The sequence below is a fragment of the Acipenser ruthenus genome, chromosome 15, assembly GCF_902713425.1.
Source record: "Acipenser ruthenus chromosome 15, fAciRut3.2 maternal haplotype, whole genome shotgun sequence".
Taxonomy (NCBI): Eukaryota; Metazoa; Chordata; class Actinopteri; order Acipenseriformes; family Acipenseridae; genus Acipenser; species Acipenser ruthenus.
The window spans coordinates 6641922-6668741 of NC_081203.1; the positions used below are offsets into that span (position 1 = coordinate 6641922).

At 36.5% G+C, this 26820-nt stretch overlaps 1 protein-coding gene across 1 annotated transcript in view; it reads left to right on the plus strand.

The window, feature by feature from the left end:
* Positions 1-97: 97 nt before the first annotated feature.
* The window catches only part of LOC117422615 (hemicentin-2-like), a gene marked incomplete at its 3' end in the record, with an annotated part of 45904 nt that continues 19181 nt past the window's right edge, over positions 98-26820 (plus strand). The window contains 13 exon segments of the mRNA XM_058987063.1: positions 98-199; positions 7129-7189; positions 11797-11980; positions 15933-16208; positions 17767-17918; positions 18159-18312; positions 19676-19865; positions 20546-20640; positions 21486-21672; positions 22069-22166; positions 23647-23800; positions 24155-24273; positions 26145-26303. Coding sequence (XP_058843046.1) covers positions 11905-11980; positions 15933-16208; positions 17767-17918; positions 18159-18312; positions 19676-19865; positions 20546-20640; positions 21486-21672; positions 22069-22166; positions 23647-23800; positions 24155-24273; positions 26145-26303 — 1660 coding nt within the window. The 5' untranslated portion in view covers positions 98-199; positions 7129-7189; positions 11797-11904.

The following is a 26820-nucleotide window of genomic DNA, read 5'->3' on the forward strand; positions in this document are numbered from 1 at the left end:
TAGGCGGGGAACGAGCTACATCGCAGAAAAGTTTGAGAAACTGACCCCTTGTGTTCGCCATGTTGGCCCAGTTGCTACTTAAATAACATCACGGTGCTGACGACTGGTGGAGCCAACATGGGGCCAGTTTCATAAACTCTGAACTCGCCAAGCTTGTCAGCACAACCAAGGCGTCTTTTCTGAGTTAAATCACGTGAGGGTAAGAAAAGAGAAGTGGAAAACAGTAGAACTGCATGTGTTTATGTTCAGTGTTTAAGTTTAGAATGTACTTTATATTTCTCTGTAAAATAATATATAATAGATGCCCGTTAAAGGTCCATTGTTTTGTTTGCTGTTCACTAGAATGTTGACCTGGTTTGCCCCTCATAGTTTGTGCATTACCCTTAGCTTTTTCAAATACGTTATACATTATCCGATATATACAATTGTAAAGAATGACAAATGGAAACACCTGGAATATATAACACACAGTTTTGACTCATTCATCTTGCATAGTCCCTGACATGTAATAATATTTTAAAAAACTGCTCAAAACTAACAAATGGCACATTCCAGAGGAATATGATTTGCTAATGCTTACTAAATCCAGATATGAATCAGTTTTAGGCATTAATTAAATCCAATTGATTTGCAGTGTGGTTAACTAGGACACAGAAAGCTTTACGCATGGATACCTGATGGGCTGGTGATGTTGCCTGTTTATCCCCTACAGTGCTGATGGAAAAACACCAAAGCCAAGCATTGAACTGTGGTGTCCATCCATTTTACCAGGAAAACAAGTCAGACTGTTGACTCAGATAGTGCAGTGAAAGGCTAAGGGTCTATAAGATGGGGATTTTACCTGCAAGTGATGGGAAAACATGAAACAGTGTATTTACAGCGGAAGCCGTTCCCCCTTTAATGTTACTACCAAAGGGTGTATTTTCAGAAATGAACTTTGCCACATTCTTATTTTTTCTCCCCATGTGTGTCGAATCCTATGTTGGCCTGTTATGCATATTTGGAATCTTCAGTATGTTGTTTAGCATTATGAGATGTGATGCATGTTTAAAGATGAGCTAAATGAATATGTGCAATGTATTGTGACAAGCAACAGGTGTGCTACAGGGGGCCCAGTCACAAAAAAACATCAACACTGGACAAGACACTCGTATTCCACTCTCAATGTGCTGAGAGCTACGCGGTCCTACCCAATATTATTATTATTTATTTCTTAGCAGACGCCCTTATCCAGGACGACTTACAATTGTTACAAGATATCACATTATTTTTTACTGAAGCAATCTAGGTAAAGTACCTTGCTCAGGGGTACAACAGCAGTGTCACCTACCAGGGATTGAACCCACGACCCTCCGGTCAAGAGTCCAGAGCCCTAACCACTACTCCACACTGCTGTATTAGAGGGGAGGGAAAACTGAGTAGAGCTCAGAGTCATTTCAATTTATTTTTTACATTTCCTGGGCCATGTTATGGTGTCTGCAGTGATTCTGAGTGGTTCGCAGTTCTTTTGCTGTGATCTTGAGGTTTGTAAGAGCTTACCTGGAGTGTCGTCAGTCTTCAGCTCTGCTAGCCCCACGCTCTCGGTCTACATACAGTAAATGTAGAGCAGGCAGGGCTGGCAGAGGTAAAAGTGAATTGTCACTGGAATGATGATGGCTGTTCACTGCTGGCATTTAGGATTCTCTAGGCAAGCTCAAAACAGCTAAAATCCATGTAAAGGCAGATTAGGGAAACATTTGCATAACTCAATATCAGAGCACCAGAACTCAGAACCACTATAGGAAATGGGGAAAACAAAACAACCCAAACAATTAAAATTACATTTGAAGCTTCTTATTTATTCTCTATAGCCCCTTCGGTAGCCACAAATGTTATCACGTGACAGAGGTTTTCACTGGATACAAAAAAGGGGTGATATAGCTGATTCTGTCGATGTGGGCTTATAAGGCAAGAGCCTTGTTGAATACACCTTAGAAGAGCAAACATTCAGGGTTTGCATTTTGTACATATATTTACATTTGATTGTGGAGAAGACTGGACCACACAAATCCATTTACATTTCCAAAGAACCCAGGTTGAACTGAAACAAGACACAGCTTGCCGATAATATCCCTCTCTTTGAAATCAAAGAGGGAGCATTTCTCCAAAGCCACATAACACCATGGAAATGAGATTATTGTTTCGGGGCTTCAGCCAGACTTGTGAAGCACCCTTTCTTCTTTTCATGACAGTGATGTCTTTAGATTATTACACTAAACAGTATCATTTGCATTTCTATGCCTCACTTCCACTGTTGTTGTTCTTTTAGTTTGGTTGCATTTTAGCAATTAACAAGACCTTAGTGCCACATATTTGTCAAAATATGGCTTGCCTATATATTTATGTCTGTCTTGAGTATGTTTGTGCAGACCAGCGTTGGATACAATTTAAGGTGAAGAGCTGTTAGTGTTGAATAAAATACAGCTCTGGTGTGGAAGAAAAAGAAAATGTTAATTAAGGTGTTTGAAAACATAATGCAATTAGACTGTCTTAAGCTTATCAAGTATGGGGGAGAATGCATTTAGGTCCACATCAAAACTGCTCTGTAGCAGTTCATATAGTCCCATATTAACATGGAGATGCAAAGTGAGAAACAGTTTGTCTACAGAGGCGTTTTATTACGTAGTTATTTTTTTCTTGTAGATAGGACTGTGTATTTAGGCAGTTGATGTGCATCACTTAGGGGTTGCTTTGATTTACAGCTTCAGGGAACCCACCTGTGCTGTCATTATATTATATTGTAATTATTATTAACAATAATATTAATCATTTAAGTAACAAAGTATACCCGGCCAACTGTACATAATAAAGCTGTAAACCCACTTTAAAAACCTGATTTATTCATGTCATCAGAACCCAGAGATATATTTACAGCCTTATATTTAAGCAGGGTGCACTTTTATAATTAGTTGCAAACAATTTGAATTTCTCTGGTTTCTCACATTCATAGTACATTTTTATATTGCTCCATTTTTTTCATTGTGGCAGCGTTTTCTTATTACATTCTTTTTTCCTCTTCAAAAATCATTTGGCATTTTGATCTGCTGTTTTGCAGAGTGGTTTGTACAGATGTTCTGAAGTCACTAGAGGTGATTGTGTTGAATATAGGAGGCTCTTGCAGTCTAATTATGATAAGATTGGAAACTCCTATAGTTTATAAAGATGTAAATATTTATTACTAATCGTAGTAATATCACAGACAATCAATTGTCCTTGCAATATGTTACATTGTTACAGTATTATAAGAACCTATTACTATAATTGTAAGACATTACCTAAAACTTTCCACTGCACTGCCATTATATTACAGACCTGTTTATTATCATTTCTAATTTTAGAAGCATGTTTCTATCCTTGTTAATGGATCATTTTACTGAAGAATGAGTTCAAGATTTGCACACTTTCTACAGGTTTATTCTTCAAGCTGTTTGGATGCTATTTTTACAAGTATTGTTTCAACTCAGGAAATGGTAGTGTAAATTAGGACTGTCTTCACTGTCTTATTTACCTAATATGCTTAAAACTGAATGTGTTTTGGTCTAACCGCTCTGCAGTGAAGTGCAAACTTCAAAGACCCAGGTTTAAAGATGTCTTTAACAAACAAGCACTTCATTTTATTATTATGTTTGTTTAGTATTCATTATATGAAGTCGTGAGTACTAGATATTTGTTACTGGAAAAATAAAGACCAGATTGTACAATATTTCTATTTTTTAATTACAATAATCCTCCAAAGAGTTTGTAATTTGTATAAAAATACAAATAATCTTAAATAAACTTTGCAAATTCAATTAGAGATGTTTTGACTCTAATGTTTATATCAGTGGCGTGCTGTCAGGACCTTCAAGGTATTCTCTGCTGACCAGACAGTACCAAGTAAACTGTCAGTCAAATGGCATTACGTTGCCTCACTCACTTGCGTACAGTGTGCTTGCTTATACTATGAAACATACTACTCTAATTATGATTTGTTCATTTGTCTGATGCCTTTATCCAAGATGACTTACAGGGTTTACAAGAGGTTTTTTAAGAGTCTAGGCGTTTCCTGAAGGGGATGTGATCAGCCAATAAGAGATCTGCATTTCCCCCGCATAAGTCTAAAACAACGACCAGACACTAGAAAAAAAAGCAGTTGAGGGTATTCTCCGTTTCAGTTGAAGGTCTTGAGTGAGTTTAACCAATAGGCGAATCAAAGAATGTCCTTTTTTTTTTTTTTTTTTAGACAGGCGACCAATGAGGAGTGAGCAGAGGCGGGCCATAAATCTCCCAGGGTATTCTCTGCCTCACTTGAAGGCCCTGCTTTAGCAACCAACGGGAAAGTCAAAGCTCTGACAGCTGACCAATCATTAGTGAGCAACCCCAACCCAAGTCCATTTTGTCACGGCACACCATTGGTTTATATATATATTAACAAGCAAACATTGCTTTACAGAGACTTTCCCTAAGTAAACAGACAATTCTTTATGACAATTTCAATTTGCATTGGGTATGCTTGTGATCTTTAATGAAATGAAGATTCTGATTGTCTTGTTTTGTTTTTTTTGCGAGGCTGAGCTTTTGGGAATGCAAATACTTAACATGCAAGGGTGAATTGCCGAGCCCTTCAATTCATACAACTGAAGAACAATGAGTCATTTTTAAGAATCCCCAGAAATTCGGTTTACTTGTTATGCTCTTGTGATCACAAGTGGCAGGGTGGGAGATCTTTATTTCTTTTGAATGGGGTCATGAGTAGGCGCAGCCATTCAGTCCTTATGCAACAACTCTTTTATTAACAACTAATTGCAAATTAAATAACTGAGCTCATTTGACTTGTGATCGTCTGTCGCTGCTTTGATACCAATGTAATTACATGGAGGAATGTCATGCAGGTAATATAATAATATATACAGTATGAACCTCCAACGCTACATGTATAATTAATACGCACAGCAAAACCTGAACTAACCATCATTGTTCATGGATGGGGAGGGACAGTAGCACTGTCTACAGTCAGCTGAATGAGATTTTCCCCTCATAGCTCTGTGGGTACATCAAATGCTGACCCAAACACCTTCTACCTTTCAAATTGGGAGTTAATCAGGAGTTGGTTATGCTGGCTTAGGTGCAGATTCAATAAAAAAAAGAAAAAACTTTTCCGCTTATGACTTCTATTCTATGGCACTATTCAATCAAAAATCCAGACATAGCATGACATGATGAGTCAAAAACACATATATACTATGTTTGATTGAATCCTGCCATAGAACAAGGCACCAGCATGCATGGTTTATTTTTTGATTGTATCCTTTAACTATGTTGAGACTAACGAATCACGCAGAATCACTGCCGTCTTGATTGTACATGATGGCCATACACTCTATTGACAGTGCTATGACGGGCGTTTTTAGTGTTTTTTCCAACCTCCTTTATGTCTTTACCTGTTAGCGTATTTCAGTTAGGGGACAGCTTCAGGGTTCAAGGAATTAATCGACTCCCGAGTGGCTGGACACTACTGGTCTTACCTCCCTTTTAAACAAGGGAGGTAAGACCAGTAGCATGCCACAGACTGCAAAGAGAGGCCGGGTTACATTTACCTGGTTTGAATACTATTAGCACTGACATAAATGTGGGAGTTTAACTCCTTAGTCCAATGTCTGCTTGACGTTTGCTGATTGTAGGTGTATTTCGAGTTTTCTGTCTGGAACTTTGCATAGCTGTACATTGAATGCTAGATAGTTATTTTAACTATAGAGTTATGTGAAGTATGTGAGTATACTGAAAGAGATTATGGCTGGCATTAAATATGGCATAGCTATCCTCATAGAAGCTTTGAATACATAACACAACAAACACAGCCTCTAATAAAGATATTTGGGCCAGTTTACACTAGCCAGTAAAGGTTGCATTTTTCCTAGCAATAATTGCCAATACACAAAATCCCACTGAATTGAGGAGTTAAGTGTAAAAATAGTTGCCAACAATCGTGCAGCTAGAGGGTCTGACTTGGGAGCAATGTTGCTGTCTTTGAAACTGCACACAAAGAGAATATTGTTTAAAAAAAGCATCACGTGTATTTTGTATATTTACTGTAAAAGTGGATCCTTTATCTTCTGATGCTAGTTTTAGTTTATGTTTCATATCGCTGAATTTTCATGATATTTGAAATTACGGTAATATTGCCAGTAACATTGCTATCAAAAGTGCCAAGATCAGAATAGAACAGTGCTTGTTATTTGCTACTTGTTTAAAGTCTCAATAACAGCAGCGATGCCATGATTAAAATGTAATCCCAGTAGCCCACAGGGGAAACGTCTCACAAAGGTTCAAATAAAGTTCACTTCGGTTTCCAACGAAGATTATCAGCTTTTCTGTCAAACACAAAGCAGAGAACACAGCAACAAGATCCCCAAGGAGCAATAGATGGATGCTGAGTGTGTGCTTTCCTGGACAGTTTACACACTCTGCAGAAAGCCGCGCATTCCTGGTTGGCAGTGTTGGACCTGCCCCATAATGCCGTTCTTTAAGGAAGGTGTTTCTTTAATATTTTCTAACCCAGCTGTATGTATTACGTCAACAGAATCATAAATGTGTATCATGCTGCGCCTAATCTAATATTTTTGCTTTGCTTTACTATACCACAGTAAAAGTTTATAGAAAACATGGTGAAGATTAGTTTCACTTAATGTAGGTTTTGGAATGTTATGGTACAAATAAAATACTTGTGTAAGTGCGTCCTTGGCCTACTTATTTTTTAATTAACCTACAGTTTAGCATCATATTACCAGTAAAGCAGTTTTAATACAAATGGTTATATAATTTAGTACATGAGCATGGTAATCCTGTAATACAAAAAAATGAATTGTACTTTAGAACTGTATTTTCCAGAATCCATTTAATGCAGTTCAGTTCGATAAAGAGTAAAAAGAGCCCTGCATAAGCGTTTCAACAGAAATTCTTGCATTTAAAAAAAATATATTCCAGCCTTGCTTAAAAGTGTGAGTGGGTGGTTCCAGCACGCTTTGTACTTGCTTGCCAATGTTGATTTGCAGTGTTGTTAGCCAAGCTTGTATACTCACTCAGCCACCAACTTGCTTCATTACTTTCTAGATGACGAGATGTCACGAAGGATTGATTGGGAAGAGAGAAGTGATAAAATGTGCAGTTGTAGGTACGGAACCGTGAGTAACTGTGGTTTTGTGTGTCAATTTGGAGTTTTTTTTTAAATTAAATATTACTTTATGTCTATATTTTTAATTTAGTAGCTTACTGAATGATTTACATCTGGTTATTTAAAAAAATATTGATGTGCTATATGATATATCGTAACATCTTATCAAATTGTATCACTTCTTACAAATCTAAGAATAATTTCAAAATAATAAAAATTTAATTATTATTATTATTATTATTATTATTATTATTATTATTATTATTATTATTATTATCAAATGCACAGCGAGAAAAAAAGCATATCCTGTAAAGAAATTATTTCAGCGAGGAATTGTATAATTAATTGAGGAAGACCAATTGAGTTTTTAAAAGTAATTAATTTGCAAATAAATACACGTACCCGGTCAGTGGTGGTCAAATAAAAAATATCCGTCTGTCAAAATGTTGTAAATGGCAAATACAAGCTGTTTTCAATTGTTATTTTTGTGTTGCAAAAAGAGTGGTAATAGAATACTCGACAGCTAACGTGTTTTAAAAGTTGTCTAAACACAGAACTTGCAGTAAGAGCCACTAAAGTGGGTAGAGGGGTACAACTTTCTTTTGAGCATTATAACATTCATTTATATATTATGCGTGTGTTTATATATTATGCATTTATGTACTATAAACCTGGTTAAGGATTTGATTTAAAGGGGAGTTTTAAAATTTAATTTATGTGCATAGAATTTGAAAAAAATACACAATTAAGTATTGACTGACATGTGGTTAGCATTGTAATACATAATACATTTCATCCAAACATCTCATTTATGAAAAACTAGGGAACAATGAGAATATAATAAAAGCATTATTGTATTAGGCATGTACAACTGACAGAGAACAGAAACTGAATTAAGTGAATGCATCAATTCCATTTGTACTGGCCCCTTATCCTGGTTATCCATCGCAATTATTTATATCACTATTCATTTATAAGATCCAGAATGTCCCATTCTGTTAACATTTTACACAGACATAAGCATTCTCTAAGATAATGAATAACATTCTAGAATGCATGTTCCCTTTCCGCCATCAATAGAGCTATTCCACCCTGGTAGGCTGTTTGCTTTAGTTCCATTCAAGTTCCGTCCCTGTGTATTCTGTCAGGACTGCGAGCAACGCATTGGGGGTTCTGTATGCAGTGCTTCATATAGAGAAGCCTCAATTCGCAGGGCCATTTACTCAATGAAGCTGCACAACACAGTTCCCTTCAGAACCCCCTGGTTACACATTCAACCTGTTACTTCAACTCTGTTGTTAAGTTTATAAAAGGGTCCTTTATCAAACGACACAGTTGTTGCAATGGAAACTCTTAAGGGCCTAGTATGGTTTCTTTTTCTATACTTTTTACAGAACAGTGTGACTGAGTAGACCATTCTTTTGGAAGCATTGTAGATATATATCCTCCAATAAGTATTTAGGGAGGCTGTGTGGTCCAGTGGTTAAAGATAAGGGCTAGTAATCAATAGGTCCCCGGTTCAAATCCCACCTCAGCCACTGACTCATTGTGTGACCCTGAGCAAGTCACTTAACCTCCTTATGCTCCGTCTTTCGGGTGAGATGTAATTGTAAGTGACTCTGCAGCTGATGCATAGTTCACATAGTCTCTGTCTGCTAAATAAACAAATAATAATAATAATAACCGGTTGTGCAGGAAGAGAGATGATCCTCTACTGAGACATCAAAAAAGACATATACTGCATTTGTATTGGAGGTTCTTTGTAAGGTTTGGAGGTGATTTTCAGTCAACGGTCAAACAAGTCTTCAAAATAAAATATTATTATTACATTTCTTAGCAGACACCCTTATCCAGGGCAACTTACAATTATTACAAGATATCACATTATTTTTACATACAATTACACATTTATACAGCTGTGTTTTTACTGGAGCAATCTAGGTAAAGTAACTTGCTCAAGGCTACAACAGCAGTGTCCCCCCAGGGATTGAACCCACAACCCTCTGGTCAGGAGTCCAGAGCCCTAACCACTACTCCACACTGCTGCCCAGAGGTATAGAGTCCTCTTCTACAGCGTGGTCCCTTTTCTGGATCCTGATGTCCTATAATGACGATTGACTAGAATTCCTCGAAGACTGTCACGTGTACTGACCTGTACTAAAGATTAAATAACAAAGTCACCATACAGGGCGAGTTCTCCTTCTTTCTAGATCTTTCTAAAACTTTCTAATACTAATAACAACTGGCCAGGGTCATCTAGTGCACAGCAGTGTATTGCCAGAAAAACAAGCCAAAATACTTCTGTGTAGTAGACCACTAGATGGAGCTTATTTCTATAAAGAGACTGATCTAGCCTATGTAATAAATGTCTGCGGCAGCCAACTAGAATTGAGGAGCAGCTCCTGAAAGTTAAAAGTACCTTAACACAGACTTATCACAAAACAAAAAACTGCATTTGAATAATACCAATAGGAACCGCCATGAATAATTGCAAACATCATTCATATATATATATATATATATATATATATATATATATATATATATACAGTTAAGAAAATGAAAGTTACGCTTCAATCTGCAGTTGCAATCTGCAATGTTTATTATGCTAAATGCTGTCATTTTGAATCCTGAATTGCTGCTTGAGACACTTTATCAATATTTTTGAATAAACCTGAATCTGATTGACGATAACAAAACAACAGCACCTACAGGCACTTTGGATTAATCTGTCAATAATGGGTTTTGTAATAAATTACACCCACCCAGCCCATAGACTTCTGGTTGATGATTCATTGATTTAAGTGGTTATTTAGTGTTATAATATAAATCACATCTTCCCTCAAACTCGATTTCTATTCACTATTTAAATTAGGATACAATGGTTTCAATCAGATTATGTAAAATGTTGTAATGAGTTGGTAAATGAGTACATCACAGTTGGTTGTTACATAAATTGGTGATGACTCAAGACTGTCACCTTCTTGGATTCTAAGAAGAGTAAATGGCTTGGTGGGCCAGTGATTAAAGAAAAGGGTTTGTTGTGATGCAGAGTTCACCCCCAAGTCTCTGTAAGTCGCTTTGGATAAAAGCGTCTGCTAAATGCCTAAATAAGAAGAAGAAGAATTAATGAAAGTGCAGCTTCGCACACATTGCTTGTCCACACTCCCTAAAAATATGCATTAAACATGCACTGAAACCATGTGATTGCCATTTACTGCCTTCACAATTACATTTTCAAAGCATAACGATCTGAGTCTGATTGTGGGGAAGTGAGGTGCCATTCTTTTTATTGATACTAAGCATGACAAATAATGATCTAAACATAAACAAACAACAGAGACTCATACAGAACACACATAACAGGATATTTAACAGGTAAGAAATAAAATGTTATTGAAATGTATATGATATCTGAATTACCACAGTGCCCCCTAGTGACTGAAATTTACTGTGCTGCTCTACATTTTATAATGATCATTTTGTAAATGTATGATACTATCCAGACCTAAATAGCATACAAAACCCTTTGTCCAATACAGCACTATATTACATAAACTGGTTCAATAATTATCTCGTACACCTTGACAGGCTAAACGTAATGATATGTACACAATTAAGAATCTAAATATGCTTCTGCCTCTGCATTACCATTACAAAGAACATGAGTTCTCTGTGATTTATCTTTTTCTATGCCTTTTAGAAACTGAATATAGCAACTGCTTTCATTTTTTCCAACATGTTTTCTAAGATACATATATTTTATTTCCCTTTTTGTAAGGCAAAATGTCATTGATAATTCTGTGTTATAGTGGTTAGTGTATTTTTTTTTAATATTTAATAGAAAATGGCTTTAAAAAGTGTGTAGAGTCACAGGGGTCTGTATTCAAATGGTTAAGATGGCTGTTTATTTAGAGCTCCTGTTGTTTATAATAATTCAATATGCCTCACATATTTTTATAACAGCATCTTCATGTATATACACAGTATTTGCAAATGCATGTTCAATCCCTGTGAAGACTGAAGCTGACTTGCAACAGGGAGAAGCTTTTATATATTGCAGAATACATGTCAGCAAATCTATTGAGCAAACAAATCATTATAGGAACACCTTGGCAACTCAGACGAGTTGTGCTGTATAACCCTCTACAATATACAATAACAACAAACACACAGTTTCTGTCTGAGAGTAATATAAGATTTAGTGGATCGAGTGACAGAGTAGCTTCAAAGAGGAAAGTAGCGTGTGCGACTGGAGCTGAAACGTCCCAGAGAGAATACAAACAAACTGGACAGCCAAACAGGATGGTTTCTCGTTAAAATAGATTGTCTAGTGCAGACAGTAAACAATCACCAACATGAACGATGCGTAAGGATTGTAGAATATAGAATTTCTGTAACTTTTCCAATTACAATATAAATATGCAATACACTAAATATACAGAAGAAATTAAATACACCTTACCCTTTACTTTGTAATAATATGAAGCATAATATAATGAATTGATTTTACATAATTCCATAATAAGTAGGTGCGCACCAGCAGTGTTTGTGTGTGTGTGTGTGTGTTATCTGTGCAATACCTGTTGGCCAATACTGTTTTGCAGCATACTGAGTCTTCTTATCGAATGAGATTGCAGCGTGGTATGGCAGTGTGTCTCTTTGGGGTTTAACTGAATGTACCATTGCAACAGCTGAAGGCAAAGGCTAACAGAATGGCATTATATTTCCTCTCCTGGAGTGTAATCCTCCACTACTACCTATGGGATAGCAGCTGCTCTGCAGAGCTAGGTAAGTAGGATGAAGGATACATGTTAAATCTGCAAACTGCAGATCAAGTAAGGATAAGCATGGCTTTATGTTATCAACATGTGTATAGTATTACTTACTGTATATAGGCTGTAAACACAATGTTAAGAAACGTGTGATGGTGCTCATGCATACAGTATTTAATACTACAAATTGACTGCAGTATACTATATGGAGTTCTTGTATATAGTAAACTATAGTGTTATGGTCACTACTGTAGAATTCTATAGTATTCTTTTTATATGGGTGTGTTGGAAAGTACAGTTTGTGTGGAAGACTAAGGACTACACAGATCACGTTTAAGCACATTTTCAGCTTTGTTTTCAGAAGGGGTGTTTTTGGAGAGAGAACTGAGGAATGTATTTGGGATGCAAGTGGTAAATAAACACCTTTGTTTATAGCAGGTTCATTTTTGCTACTGGCAAAATGCGAAGTGACTGTTTACTAGAATATGAATATTGAAAATAAAACATCTCCATCTTGCAGAAAACAAACAAGCACAAAGTGTGAATACCAAGGATATCATAGAAACCATCTAAGAGATCTATGTGTATTACAGGAATTTGAACCTAATGCCCGGATAAGGGAGGTGTTTTGCACACTTGTTTTATATTTCATGTAAACACAAACAGCCATTTACGTTATACAGGATTCCAAATTCCTAATTGTCTTTGGGAGATAATATTTAAAATATTCAATCATTTTACATATAAAAGGGCTACAAAAATAGACATTGTATATGCAATGACATTTAGAGACGGGGCTACAATATAAAAAAATTCAAATATGTAAAAATGCAGCTATTATTTCAAAACTTTTTTTTGCAGCGTGAGTAACTTTTTTATAATAATAATAATAATAATAATAATAATAATAATAATAATAATAATAATAATAAATCAATGCATCCAATTTTGTAACTTAACTGAAACAGGATAGTTGTCTGCCTTTTAAGAAGATTTTACCATTAAGCTGTCAAGCTGCAAACACTTTTGGTACCCCCCTTTTTTTTTTAGTTTGCCCTGTCTCAAGCTGTTTGTGTTAATTGTAACACAGACTGTATTGCTAATTATCATTAACATTTACATTTAAATCAATGTTCTTTCCTCTTATTAGCATTAGTAGAATTGGAAATGTCTCCCTTTTTGTACTTTAATCTGGAAAAACGTTTCCAGTCTCCAGTCCCCTGCCATTGCAGCTTGACCATTTGAGTGAAAGTGACCTAAAGCAGAGGAAGAAGAAGCAACCTTTATTTATTTGCATATTCAATATTGAAGTGTAAAACACAAGGAAAGAACCAACAGATTTTAAAAATAAGCTAAGGGGTCCAGTGATAAGATTGGTTGTGCTATTGGGTCATATTCACAAAACTGTAAGCACTGTATTAAGGAGTATTTTGTTGACGTTTTGTTAAAGCCTCTTTTGATTAATAAATTAAGTTTGCAGTTCATGAAACACTGTTTTCAAAGCACTGTATAACCTAATGTTGACCTTATAAACATTTGCCACAAAACTCCTTAAAACAGTCCTTTGTGTTTTGTGACTGTGTTTAAAAAAAAAAAAAAAAAAAAGAAAAAAAAAGGTAATCGTACCTTTTCCTTTGTGTTTTCTCAAACAGAAACATTTGGGCTTATTTATGAAGTTCTTTACTTAGGTGTAACTTTCACATTTGTTTTGTGAGTGAAAAAAAAACAGGCTTTTGATGTTGCAGCCAGTAAGAAATAATTTAACGTTTGGGTCCTTAAATTAACATTCTGAGCTGCTTGTTATAAACCACAGAATTTTTGCAAAACCAAAAATTACATTTTACAGTACTTTACTGTCAAACAAATACAGTATAGAAGTATTTAAAAATACTGGATAAACATATACTAGTATTAACTTGGTAAATAAAAATATAAAAAATCATGTCAACTTAATAAAACCTTATTGTTGGTTTCCCATGTTTCAAGAGACTGCCCCTTTAAAAGAAGAACAATACCTTGTTTCACTTTCAAAACACACAATTTGAATAATATGCTTAACTACAGACGCAACCATTTTCCTGTTCATCAGTTATTGATCACTTTGGCTTTTATTTTTTGTGAGCCTCAAGCATTAATCAATTGATTATTTGGAGCCTCGTGCCTCACGTATATATTATTTAAGCACATGCATGTTGTCAGTAGTATTTTAAGCCTTTTGTTGAGTCCCATTTGTTAAATTCTCATTAAAATAGCTTGATTTTTATTTATGAAATGTGTGTTTTATTACATAGTGTATCTATCATTGAATTAGAATTAATGTAACATTATTCATGAATGTATTATCTTTCTGGCGTTGAATGTCAATTGGAATTATATATGCGTGTTCTGACTAAAAATACATTTAAAACAAAACGATAATACATCCATTAAGAAAACCGGAAAAAAAAAAAAATTGAGATAATGTTCAGTTAAGGCAGGTATCTTTTGAAAATGAGTTTTATTACACATTTATATATATATATATATATATATATATATATATATATATATATATATATATATAATATAACAAATACAAAACATAATAAACAGTTAAATATATGAATCCCCCTTCTGAAATGTATGTTCTTTTCATTTTGACACAACAGGTACAAATGCAGGTGGAATATACTAAAACACTATAGTTAGTACATGCAACATTGGTCTTAGCAGTTTTCCCAAAATAGTGCTAGGCTACGTATTAAATTAAATTAAATTAAAGAGAACACTTATCTCTCCAATGGTCACGAGTCCGACAAAAATACAGGAAATAAGGCAAACAAAACATTTGCTTGCAGGCTGAAGAATTAGTTCACAAAACAAGTCCCACATTAATTTTCCCGGCTTTTGTTAGAAGTGACAAAAGGCTTTTTAAAAACCTTCATGTGGTTCCATCAGTTACTAAGCAACAGAGAGCTTCAAGCTGCCATCTTAGGTGAAACGGGGAGAAAAAAGTGATTCCACTTCCCACTGTGCAGTAATGTTCAGTTAAGGCAGGTGTCTTTTGAAAACGAGTTTTATTACAGTATAGATATTTGCATTCTTCTGTAATAACTATATCCATACTTCTAGCAGCACAGAGACTTGAAGTAATCTACAGTGTGTTCTGTAATATCCCCATTGAAATAGGGTTATTTTGGATTTCAAATCAGTTTTAATACACATGTATTTTATTAGCACTAGCAATATTTTTACTGGTCCCCCTTTTCTTCGGTTCTTTTTTTTGGTACTTTGCTTGCTTTCTATACTTTCATTTGAAATGAATTCCAAAGACGTTGTTGATGAAAAGTTCCTATTACTTAATCACTTTGTGTGTTGCAGTTCAAACTCACTCAATGGTCCAGCTGAAGTCAGACCAGCAAAGAGACCAGGATGCAGTAATTGTAATAATATTTGTATATTCTGAATTAATGTTAAATAAAAACAGATTCTCAGCAGGACTGAAGAAATTACTGATCCAGTGCACCCCCATTCACCATTGTAAGGTGGCCCTTTTATAGCGCAGAACCAGTTACCCATAATGCCATTGCACTTTCATTGATGTTATAAAGTGGAATACAAATAATCTCATAACTGTGGCTCAAGATTATAGCCTTTTATTTCACAAGGGAAAGGCTATATAAGGACAATTCTGAAGATGAGGCTTTAATGCAGATTCCCTCTCCCAATTTCCCTGTAAGAATTGGAGGCAGTAATGATAGGCATGTTTCTAGTGCTGACAATAATGGCTTACAATAATACTTATTCCAGCACCACTGAAAATCCTTCATGCTTTTCTCAACATGTATACAACATTTCTAAGCAAATTAAACTGTCACCAGCTGGATTAAAACAGAGTTAAACAGCAGCGTTATGTAGATCCGCTACAGTTTAGAATATAAGAACAAACCCTACTCTGTAGAGCTCTGACGTTTCTCATCTTCTTTCAGTTTTCACTTCTCGTCCTAACGACAGCGTAGCCTCGTTGGAGAAGCCACTGATGCTGTCCTGTGCTGCGTACGACGCTGTCCTTCAAAGCCAAGCTGCAGTTGAGTGGTTCAGGAACTCAGGGGAACCCATACCGGACTTGAACACCCGGGTTTACCAGCCTACCAATGGGTCCCTGTTTTTTCCCAGCCTGCGGGCAGAAGACTTGGGGAGCTACACCTGCCAAGCAAGCTCCAGGCTTTCTGTTATCAACACTACTTTCAGCATATACAAGGCCTGTATGTAAATATGAATTAACCTACATAAAAGATCCATATTGTTTGCAGCATAATAGTATAGTACTATGACAACATGTTATGCTGGTATTCATGTTGTTTTTCAGAGAGATTCTAAAGGATTATTAACATAGTTATACAGTGTTATGTGTTTAATAAAAGGGTGTCTTTAAACCTGAAGGTGCATCCAAGTTTTGGCTATTTATTTAAATAGCTTTGCCTTTTTATTATAACTGGTTATCACTTTCTTTTTTTCTGGTGGAAATACTTCAGCATGTTGGTCTTATCAGAGAGGTAATTTAGAATTTTTTTTAATATCTGGGACTGCAGATGGTGGCCTTAATACTGAAGGTGACTTTACATTGCCGTCAGATTTGGGTCTGTAAAAAAGTGGACTTAATTGTGAAGCGGCCTTAAAGCGATAATGATGTTTGTTACACATTAGAAAAACCTGTTTTTTTTGCTGCCTGCACTATAATGTTATTAATAACCTCCAGCAGTTTCAAGTAGCAGCAGAGTGATACTCTGACAGTCGTGTTGCCAGGGGGGAAGCTCTTGTTCCCCTACATCAAGAACTAGAATTGAGGAGCGCAAAGGAACGGAAAACAAACAGGCCAACAAGTAGCACTCAGAAGACTAAAGTATGGAAGACGTATTGTAAACAGACGCCATGTTTGTGGAATACTGTACTGAAGCTTGAAAATGCATTTTATTACTTATTTGCATTAGCAACAATATTGTTGGTCCCATAATCTTTGGGCTGAATATCTTTTGTGCACTTTGCTTGTCTTTTCTTCTCTATAATATGGACTGCTCTTCCTGGTAAACTTGTACTTCCTGTGTCAGACTTACTCATATGCTCTGCCTTTTTAGCCAGACAATGGAAACTGACCTTTATCACAGGAAGTGATATAAACTCAGAGAAGGATGTGCAGATGTTTAGAAGTTACTGTGTAGAAATCTGCAATTCCTCAATTAAACACAAGACACGAGCAGCTCAGTGAAAATGATTGCTACATTTATTTCAAATCCCTGGTTCTTTAAATCATAATTAAAGGTATTTCATATTGTTGCTTCAGAAGAGTGAGCTTCCCCTCTTCATAGATGAGAGGGTTTCAGTCTCCATGATCTCTGTATGGGATTGTCTGCAGAGGCTTCCTTTAGTGCCTATAGAAATGTGGACAACCACCAAAACCAGAACTCCTTTGGAAAGTTTTGAAAGTTCTAACATACACATGACTTAATTGCAAACTCAAGCATAGTGTTAGCCTTGCATTTACTGAAATAGACGCGACTAAATCACTGCTATCTTTGCACATAGTAGGTATGCTCAATCAAAGAGAGAACCACAAAACATTGGCCCCAAAATGACCCCACACCACACCATAACATTTCTATGCATATATGAATGATGCAATACTGAAGTAGTTGGCAAGCATTATATGGCAATATGTGGTACTGGTCATTACTTTCCATTGTGTTCCAAACGTTTGACTATTTATTGTGCTCCATTATCGATGTTTATTCCCTATATTTTAACCTTTTTTGTCTTTCCTTGTAGACATGGCTCCAGTGTTTTACAGTCCGGTCTCTCAGACCGTAAATGCAGGAGAGAGCGCGTTCTTCGAATGTGTTTCTGGGGACAGTCGACCTTCGGCTCAGATTAGATGGGAGAAGGAAGGAAAGCCGTTGGCTAAAGGAATTAAATTTCAGGTAAGCCTATTCATATTAAAAAGTTGTCCACTGTGGCAGGGGTGCTGGAATTTGCATGGCTTCCATATACAGAGGTGACAGTTTTGTTCAATGGCTTTCAGCACCCCAACTTTAAAAACTGTTCCAGTGCCACTGCACTGTGGTGACTTTTAATAATGACAAACATGTCTGTCCTACATTTTTACAGTATTTAATCTCTGGTAACAAAAACCCAATCTTCTTTTTGTCATCGTTGATAAGGGTCAGTATGGAGGAGGCAATCACATGAAGGTCTCTGGGACGTTGCATATTCCTGTGGTATCCCAAGAAGACGAAGGCGAATACGTGTGTGTAACGCATAACCCTCTGCTTGGAACTGATGTGTACAGTGAAGCAGCCATTCTCACAGTGCGAGGTTTGAATGAGCCATATATTCTCTGATACGCTTATGCAATTGCTAATGCCATTTGGTTATGACGGTGAATGAAATGGGTGAAGACATGTTGTTTTGTTCCCTCAAATAACATTTCAAATTACAATATAGCCCGAAAAAGTAAAATCGGGTACAATTTATGAAGTGGCAGCTACTGTGTTTGTGCTGTACTTACTCAATATCTATGTACCATTATAAGGATGACACCTTTTAGGCCCATACTGTGAATGAGAAAATGAAGTGCTTCTCTTGAGCGTTGTCAATACTGTTGATACAATAGTGTCTGAATTAGCCAGACCTGAATAGAGAGTGTGTGGAGAGACTATTAAATGCTTTATATTTCATTACACTTAACAAAAGCAATTCATCAACACACTTGTGACAGCCTGCTTTTCACAGTGATTGAAAAACCATGACAATGGCATTTTTCTGGTATTTCGCTGTGCTTTTTTTAATCCACAGTACAAAGGGTTTATTTACCATTTATTAGCTTGTTACACAGTGTGCCTATTGGAGGAAACACATAATTCCATAAATCTGTTTTGCACTTTTATTAGCTACAGTACATACAGGTCTCAGTGGTGCAGTTTTAAAAGCAAACATTTTAAAACAAGATATCTTGCACTACATTTGGTTAAACTCAATTCTCAGTCAAATGCCTTCCTCTCAGAATATCTGTTACACTTGCACTTCCTAGGTAATTTCACAGCAGCAGTGCCTTCTGGGTCAAACTCTGTTTCTGGCTGAAAGTATGTCAGTCAATAGTGAAAGAGGCCATTGAAGCGGTGGGTACAATTTCACCCCCCAGGTGAAATAACCTGGCATGATCTGAAAGCAAGGCTTGCAAACAGAGAATTGTTTATCGTGTAGTAGCTGATAGGCTTAATATAAAATGTGTTTCTTTCAAAACTGCACAGCAATGTTACATTTAAATCCTCTGTATCTTTGATACATTTGTTTAAGACTTGTTCAAGCTGAATAAAAGCATAAACATGATGACAAATACTAAACAGAATACTTACAACTCTGAGATTTATACCAAGATGTCACCCTGACATCCTCCAGATAGCACTGAAACGAACATTACTGTAATTTCATGTTTCACTATTCTTTCAAAATTGTTTGTTAACATTTGAGAGAATATATATATATATATATATATATATATATATATATATATATATATGAATATAGCATATCAATATTCATATTCACAAAGCTTGATTGCTTTTTTTCTGTTTTTATGAATAAAATCAAACTGTACAAAAACGTCCATGGCAACAATAATCCCTGGACACTGCAGTTTTAACTGATTTCTGTATACTGCTGTGTTGATTTGACCTAGTTTTACCATCCAAACTGGTGATTGCTCAGGGTCCAGCTGACCTCACTATAGCAACTGGAAAGGAGGCTGTGCTGAAATGCATTGTCCACGGATTCCCCCGTCCCTCTGTGCAGTGGTTCAGAAACAACAGGCCTCTGGAGAACACAACACACCTGGCACTTGAAGAAGGAGGCCAGCTGCTTGTATTTAAGTAAGCCCTTATTATTTCAAAGTTAGGATCGTTAGCTGTGAGATCAATTTGCTTATGTTCTAGTTAAAGTAGCTTTGCATTATATCTGCATAGTTCTGTCCTTTTGCCTTTTCATGGTGTTTCCAGTCATTCTGAGTGCTATTTCAGGCACAGCTATGTGCTTTATTCAACCTGTGATACTCTGTGTTAACGTGCTTTGACCTGAGATCACAAACAGCTCTTGAGCTGTCGATCAGTTTGTTCTGGTTTAGGATCCAGCGCCACTGAGTGAACAGCCAGTGTATATACGCTGCCATCTAGTGGTTAACAGTAAGATCGTTTTGCACTATTTATTAATCCAGAATGATTTCTGCCAATATAGAATGGGACTCTATGTATCACCACAGCTATACCTCGAACTGAGCCTAACCACAGTCATAGCCCTGTAGTCACTGTAATACACCAAATTCTGATCGCTAAAAGCTTTCAATCTATGACAGACTAATTGCACACCTTTAATCAATCAAAAATCATGCTAATCAATTTAATGAAACTGCTTGTCCTGTTCCTAAATACAAAGGAGTGGGCATGGACAACAACACTGTCAATCATTTAAAATGACGATTGCTTTTATCTTGGTATTTTAGAGATTGGTTTTCAGTAATTTTGCTGGCTTCCTAATTTCTGCTTGTCTTTCTCAGAAACGTCTCTCTGGAAGATGAAGGGCACTATTACTGTGAAGCCAGGAATGCAGAGGAAGCAGTGACGTCTCCGGCTGCATACCTGCTTCCTGCTGGTACTGTCTTCATTTCTCTTACCTCTATCAATACTACTCATAGTGTTCCTTATACAGCAAAGCCTGACAACAGCGAGCTGTGTCCTAATTCTCTGCCCCTTATACTACTACTGCTATGTACTTCTTCACTTCCCTCATCAGACAACAGAACATTGTTCTTAGGTACAATATTATATTATTATCATAAATTGGACTGTAGAATCTAATAATTAGGACTTCTATTTTTAGTGTTTATTTTTTACAGTTTTCATTGTTTATTTTAGAAGTTGTTGTGCTTTTTTGTAGCTGGACAAAATTAGGTGTTTATCTCCGCAAAAGTATTGTCCTGGAGTTTTGATGTGTAAGCCATCAAGAGAATTGTCCAGATCCAGATCAGGTCCAGATGGGTACCGGAAAAATCAGCCAAACACTACATTGGCCTAAGCACTGTCGGACGTATGTGAAATCTGACAAAATTCCCATGGGACCTAAGTAAAATCAGAATTAAGTTCAATTGGCCCATTGATGAATAATAATCAGTATCAAAGTCATAATTTCACTAACCTTTACTATGCTGTGAGTCCCCAAAAAGACAAGCAAATTCAAAGTGAAACAACTCTACATGTGTTGTGTTGCACTGCATAACATGACCAGTAATGAAATCTGTTGTGTTTTGTATAAATTATTAGCCTGTGAATCGTGTTTACACTCCCACCGTGCTATAGGAACACTTGGTACTGGACTAATGCTTATAACATAAGGGGCAGGGCACCCAAGCTTATGTATCGTAAAGTAGCAGCTGTGTGTGTAGGAACAGTACATTCTGTGTGTGCCAGTGCTTGACTTGTGCTGTTCTCTCCGTGCAGTGATGGACTGGAGCTTCGAGCAGCAGCCTGCCAACGTCACTGCCGTGGAGGGGGAGGCTGTCACTCTGACCTGCAGGCCTCCCTCCAGCAGGCCGCCAGCCACTGTCACCTGGTTTATGAACAGCAGGATTTTAAAGAACAAGCCACACTTTACAGTTCTAGAGAGTGGTGATCTTTTTTTTAAGAGGTATTTGTGATTTTGAATTGATACAAAACTCCTCATTTTTAAATATAGATATGAATATGAGTAAGATGTGAATAAACAGTTATTGGATGTAAGGTAGAGCAGACAGAAGGATTATTGTTTAGATGCATATGATGTCTTACATTTCTTTCCCACAACCTAACAGCACTGCAGTAGTACTGTACACTTAGAGATGGGTATTATTGTTCTGCATGGCCTGTACTATAAATCAGTGATTTGCAACGCTGGTTTAAGTCCAGGTTTTGGTTTCACCCAGTTCTCCTATCTCTGTTGATGAACATAGACTCTAGAGCAATAACTATAGCTACACAATTCAAACAAATCTGACTATGTTTATGTACAGTATAATAAATGCAAATAATGGATTTTATTTTCAAGAATCCAAGAAGCAGACAGAGGAATATACTTCTGCAGAGCAGCAAATCCTTATCTGGGCCGTTCAGTATCCTCTGGAAAATTGTATCTAAATGTGTTGGGTAAGTCTCATTTTCTGTTTATTTAAAGCCGTCAAAGTTCAATGTTTAATAAATCCACTTTTCAATGAGCTCTTAAAGAGCTTGGCAATCGCTTTTCTCCATTAAATGGACTGTATTTACATACTGTACCAAAATAGAAGCTGCAATGCCATATACTTCAAGTGCTGCATGAATCTTGTCTCTTATAAACAGCTATGAATAAGATGAACTCACTTTTAAATGATTTATTTACATATGGAGTGTTCAAATGTATCATAGTCTCCAAATATTTAATTTAACTCCAAACATCTTTCAAACATATATATTATGCATTGCAGACTTTGATAATAATTTCTCAAACTAAATATTTGAGGTACTATTGCACGGATTGGGATGTATTACTCAAAGCTTTTTGTATATATTTGAATAGGGGACGATTAATGTGATGTGTCTATTCTGAGCAAGTTGGATAAACAGGCTCTACATATCTCACTGCCAGCCATGTATTGTTGATTCCGTGTATTAGAAACCTAAAAGCCTTTGAAGTCTTTAAGAATACAACAATTATACAATAACAGCATGCAACTGCAAGACTTTTAAGCAGTTCATTTATTGCTGTAGGAAAATATTGCTACAGTAGGTTATGCATTTCAATTATTTGATTCCTGTCATACTTTGCCTTTGCTTGTAAAATAGAGTTCTACATGTCAATTCCAATACCTCCCTAAAAAGTATTTACTAGGAATTGATAAGGCGGAAATGTGAAACGTTACAGTCTAATAATAAAAGCAAATTCGGATGATTTGTTGCAAAGGCTTTCCAGATATGGAAAACGGTCCAGTTTCACGTCTGCTTCTCACTGATAATGCTGCCATCAGCTGAGGAAGTGTCTTTTGCCGGCAGATTACAAACTCCTGGTGACTTGTATAGACATGAATTGAGTGAAGAAAGCTCCCTATTAAAAACAAACTGCTAAAACTAGACGACTGCTTAAAAAAAAGCAAAAGGATTGAATTTGTGAGATCCCATGCAATACATGAGGGAGATATCTCCCATGTCATGACAGCCAGCACATTGAATACAGGATATTTAAAGCTTGATCATTAGCAGCCTGCCTTAGACATACAGTAAGGGAGGCTGGGGCACTCAATCAGGGTGATAAGGCTGTTATATCCATCTCTTATATATTTGCTTAGCAAATGAATCAGTCATACAGTCTTTACACATAGTGCATGATACCTATTGCAGGTGTTCAGCCTTTGCATCTAATATATAATGCAGTGCATCTTAACTTTTTATTTAAACATCGTATTAAAAAGAAACTTCAGTATGTGACCACATATACGTACAGAATAAAGACATATCGTCAGAACTGATCAATAATGTACTACTGCTCAGTACTGCTATATGGATTGACGTTTTATTTCAAGTCAAGGTATAATTAGATGTTTTATGGTATGAAATATTGAATCTGTAACATTTTGTTTTGTTTGTGCTTCAGTCCCTCCTGAAGTTACAGTGTCACCACAGCTGAACACAGTGCTGCTGGGATCGGGCGCCTCATTCCAGTGTCACACCTCGGGACAGCCATCTCCTTCCATTCACTGGTACAGACGAGGGCAAGCTGTCGTGGCAGGAGGAAGGATTACATTAGGGTAAGATGGGTCTGTTTCTAATATTGCTTTGAATCCTGGTTCTGACTGCTCTCTCTGAGTCAAACTGCAGTTTTGTAAATGTCCAGCAGGTGGCTGTGCAGTACACCATTACTATTAGCTGTATTGCGCAGCACACAGTACATTGCTCAAGCAGCAGCTCTCAGAGACTGCAGTGTCACTCAAAAGCCCATTAGATAGGCCAATGAAAAGAGCATTGAATAATCATCCAAAGCAGGAACCATCATCTCAGCATCAGCCAAGGTGAAACACGATCTAAGTTTTGTTATAGTTCTGACATGAAGTATATTTGTAATAGTGTCTACAGGGTTGACAAGTCTGTATTTTGTTTCTCAGGTTTAAAAACCAGACTTTGTACATTTCCTCAGTACTTGCCTATGATGAGGGAGCGTACACCTGTGAGGCAAAGAATCTAGCAGGGCAATCCCGAGAGACAGCTGTGCTGCAAGTGACAGGTAAAAGACATGCTTACTGTCGTTTTCTCTTATTTACAAACATTATTAAAGGTTTGGGGGAAAATAAATTGTTTTTGTGACCAAAAATGACATCTACCTATGAGCTTTCTTCGTTTATATCAACCTGTAAGGAAACTAAATGATTTATTCATGTATTTCTCTGTGTGAAGGAGCGACACAACAAGGATTGAAGCAGAATTTAACAAGTTCCCTTTATTCATCCCAAGAATCACACTTTACAGCACTATCGTTATCATTCGACACTAGGCCACTAGTTATTAACAGAAATTAAGCAATGATATCAGTTACCAATTTCTGGGCGAAGCATCGGACACAGCGCTGGTGTGTGTTCATGGAGGATCTTGATTACATTTTGACCAGTCAGATCCTGCTTGCATCAGGTCAGGTGAGGTCAGTTTTGTGAACACAGTTTTAGCTGACTTCTTTCAATGTGTTTTTGAATTGTGCAGGAGTTCATAGTGGTGCCTTATAAAAATGTAACCATGGTAACAGCATAGCAAAGTGTACTAGCACATGAAAGCACGATACACTTTGATAAACCATGGGAAATGTATAACACCAAAAAAGCTTAGAAACCTTGTAAATTAGGGTATAATTAGGCATTTTCTTATGTTTGAATGGTACAATTAAAAAGCTGAAGTATTTCATATGACTGATGTGAATAAATAGATACTTGATAGAACAGCAAATGCAGTCTGTCCATGAAAAAACATGTACATATTATGCCAGTCCTGCCCATTGAAGTGGGCTTTCTTATTGCAAAGTACTTTATTTCCCTGGAAGCTCTTGTGTGTTCCAGCTCATAGATTTCCTGGGAGCTATTGAAAGCATTGTTTATGAACTGGAGTGATTCCATGACAACCACATCAAAGAAACAATACCTTATTTATAGCTTATATATGGGAGACACTTCTCATATGTGTATATGCATGCAGTACTTACATAGAGCCATGTTACCATGCTAATGAAGGCTGTGTCTTTAATCATATTCTTGAGAACCGCTCATTAGATTAATGAAACTTGGTATAGTCATTTCTATGTCCTCAAAATAATAGTATAAAGGTGCTTAAAATAATCAATGCATTGAAAGCACTTGGTTCTTCACAAAAGTCTTCAAATACAACTGAAAGCATGCATGTGCATATTAGTATACATAGTAATGTATAACATATGCACTGAGAATACTTTATTGGTAATAAAGTTTAAAACATGAAAAACATGAAGCAAAAAACAAGTAGCCTGCTTCCAAAAGCTTTCATACAACTAAACCATGCATAATGTATAATAGGGGTAGAATGACTTCTAAGTGAAACAGTTGTGTTAAAAAATAGTTGAATACTGTAGGTTCAGTAGTCTCCATATATTAATAAATCATGTATTTGATCATGTCTGGTGCTCTATTTGTGAACGTACTGTTGCTGTTTGTGCACTATAGTTTAAAACGGCTTTCTAAAAACTATTTATTTTCTAAAATGTCATTTATATGTTAATAGATTGTAACCAGCTGCATTTCCATCCATCTGAAACCGCACGCTTCACAATTACTTCACTGTCGCGTGACATGCGATTAGTCGACTACCAGTTTCTGAGGTCATCTGTCATTTTACTATTCGACCAGCTGACTGTTCAGTGCTACCCCTAGTGTATAATATATACCTGAGGCTGCAAATAGAGACAAGGGCAAATAATCGATCAATGAGTGTTTAATTAAGGCTTGTAAAATAAAAGCCATGCCGATTCAATAATTGATTCATTGTTGCAGCTCTACTGGTTTTGTATTCCTGTGTTACTGTCATACCCGTCTGAATTGGCAGTTGTTTTATTCTTTTTATCTTTCACTGTTGCTCCAGTTCCTCCAGTTATTGTGTCCTTCACGAATGAAATGGTGTCTTCAGAGGGATCGTCTGTGGTTTTGCCCTGTGGGGCAGTGGGGGACTCGCCTATCACCTATTCCTGGTTCTGGAATGGAAACTCAATCCAGATTGCAGAGCCGCGGCTGCATAAAGACAGTGAGTAGAAGTGATACAGAGCAAATAGCTTCAAATGACCACAGACCTATGTAATCCAGGCTACATCTGCACGTGTAATGCCGTCAATACAAAACAGAAATTAGATCGCCAATGGCTGTACACTAGGTGGCGCTAGTGTTAAAAAATATTTAAAATATATATATATATTTTTTTATTGGAACCAGCACACCATTTTAAAGCATTAAGTATTCAACTAGTGTACTAAGGAAGAAATATTTTTCTTTAAAATAGTGTATAATCTTTTTTTAATAAATACTTGCTGTGTTGCGTTTTGGTGGTAATAAGTGGGGGCACATTCACATGAGAGATGTTGAAGTGTTATTGAACCCCCTGCAGTGTTTACAAGACAGGCATTACTTTACTGTATCTTTGCTGTAGCCTGTGTTCTCCGTATCACAGCGATTTATTTTTAAACATAATCCTAATTGCTTTGATATTTTAATTCACACAATGGGCAAATCAACAGAGGAGTTCGTTTTACTCAGGAACGTTCGAC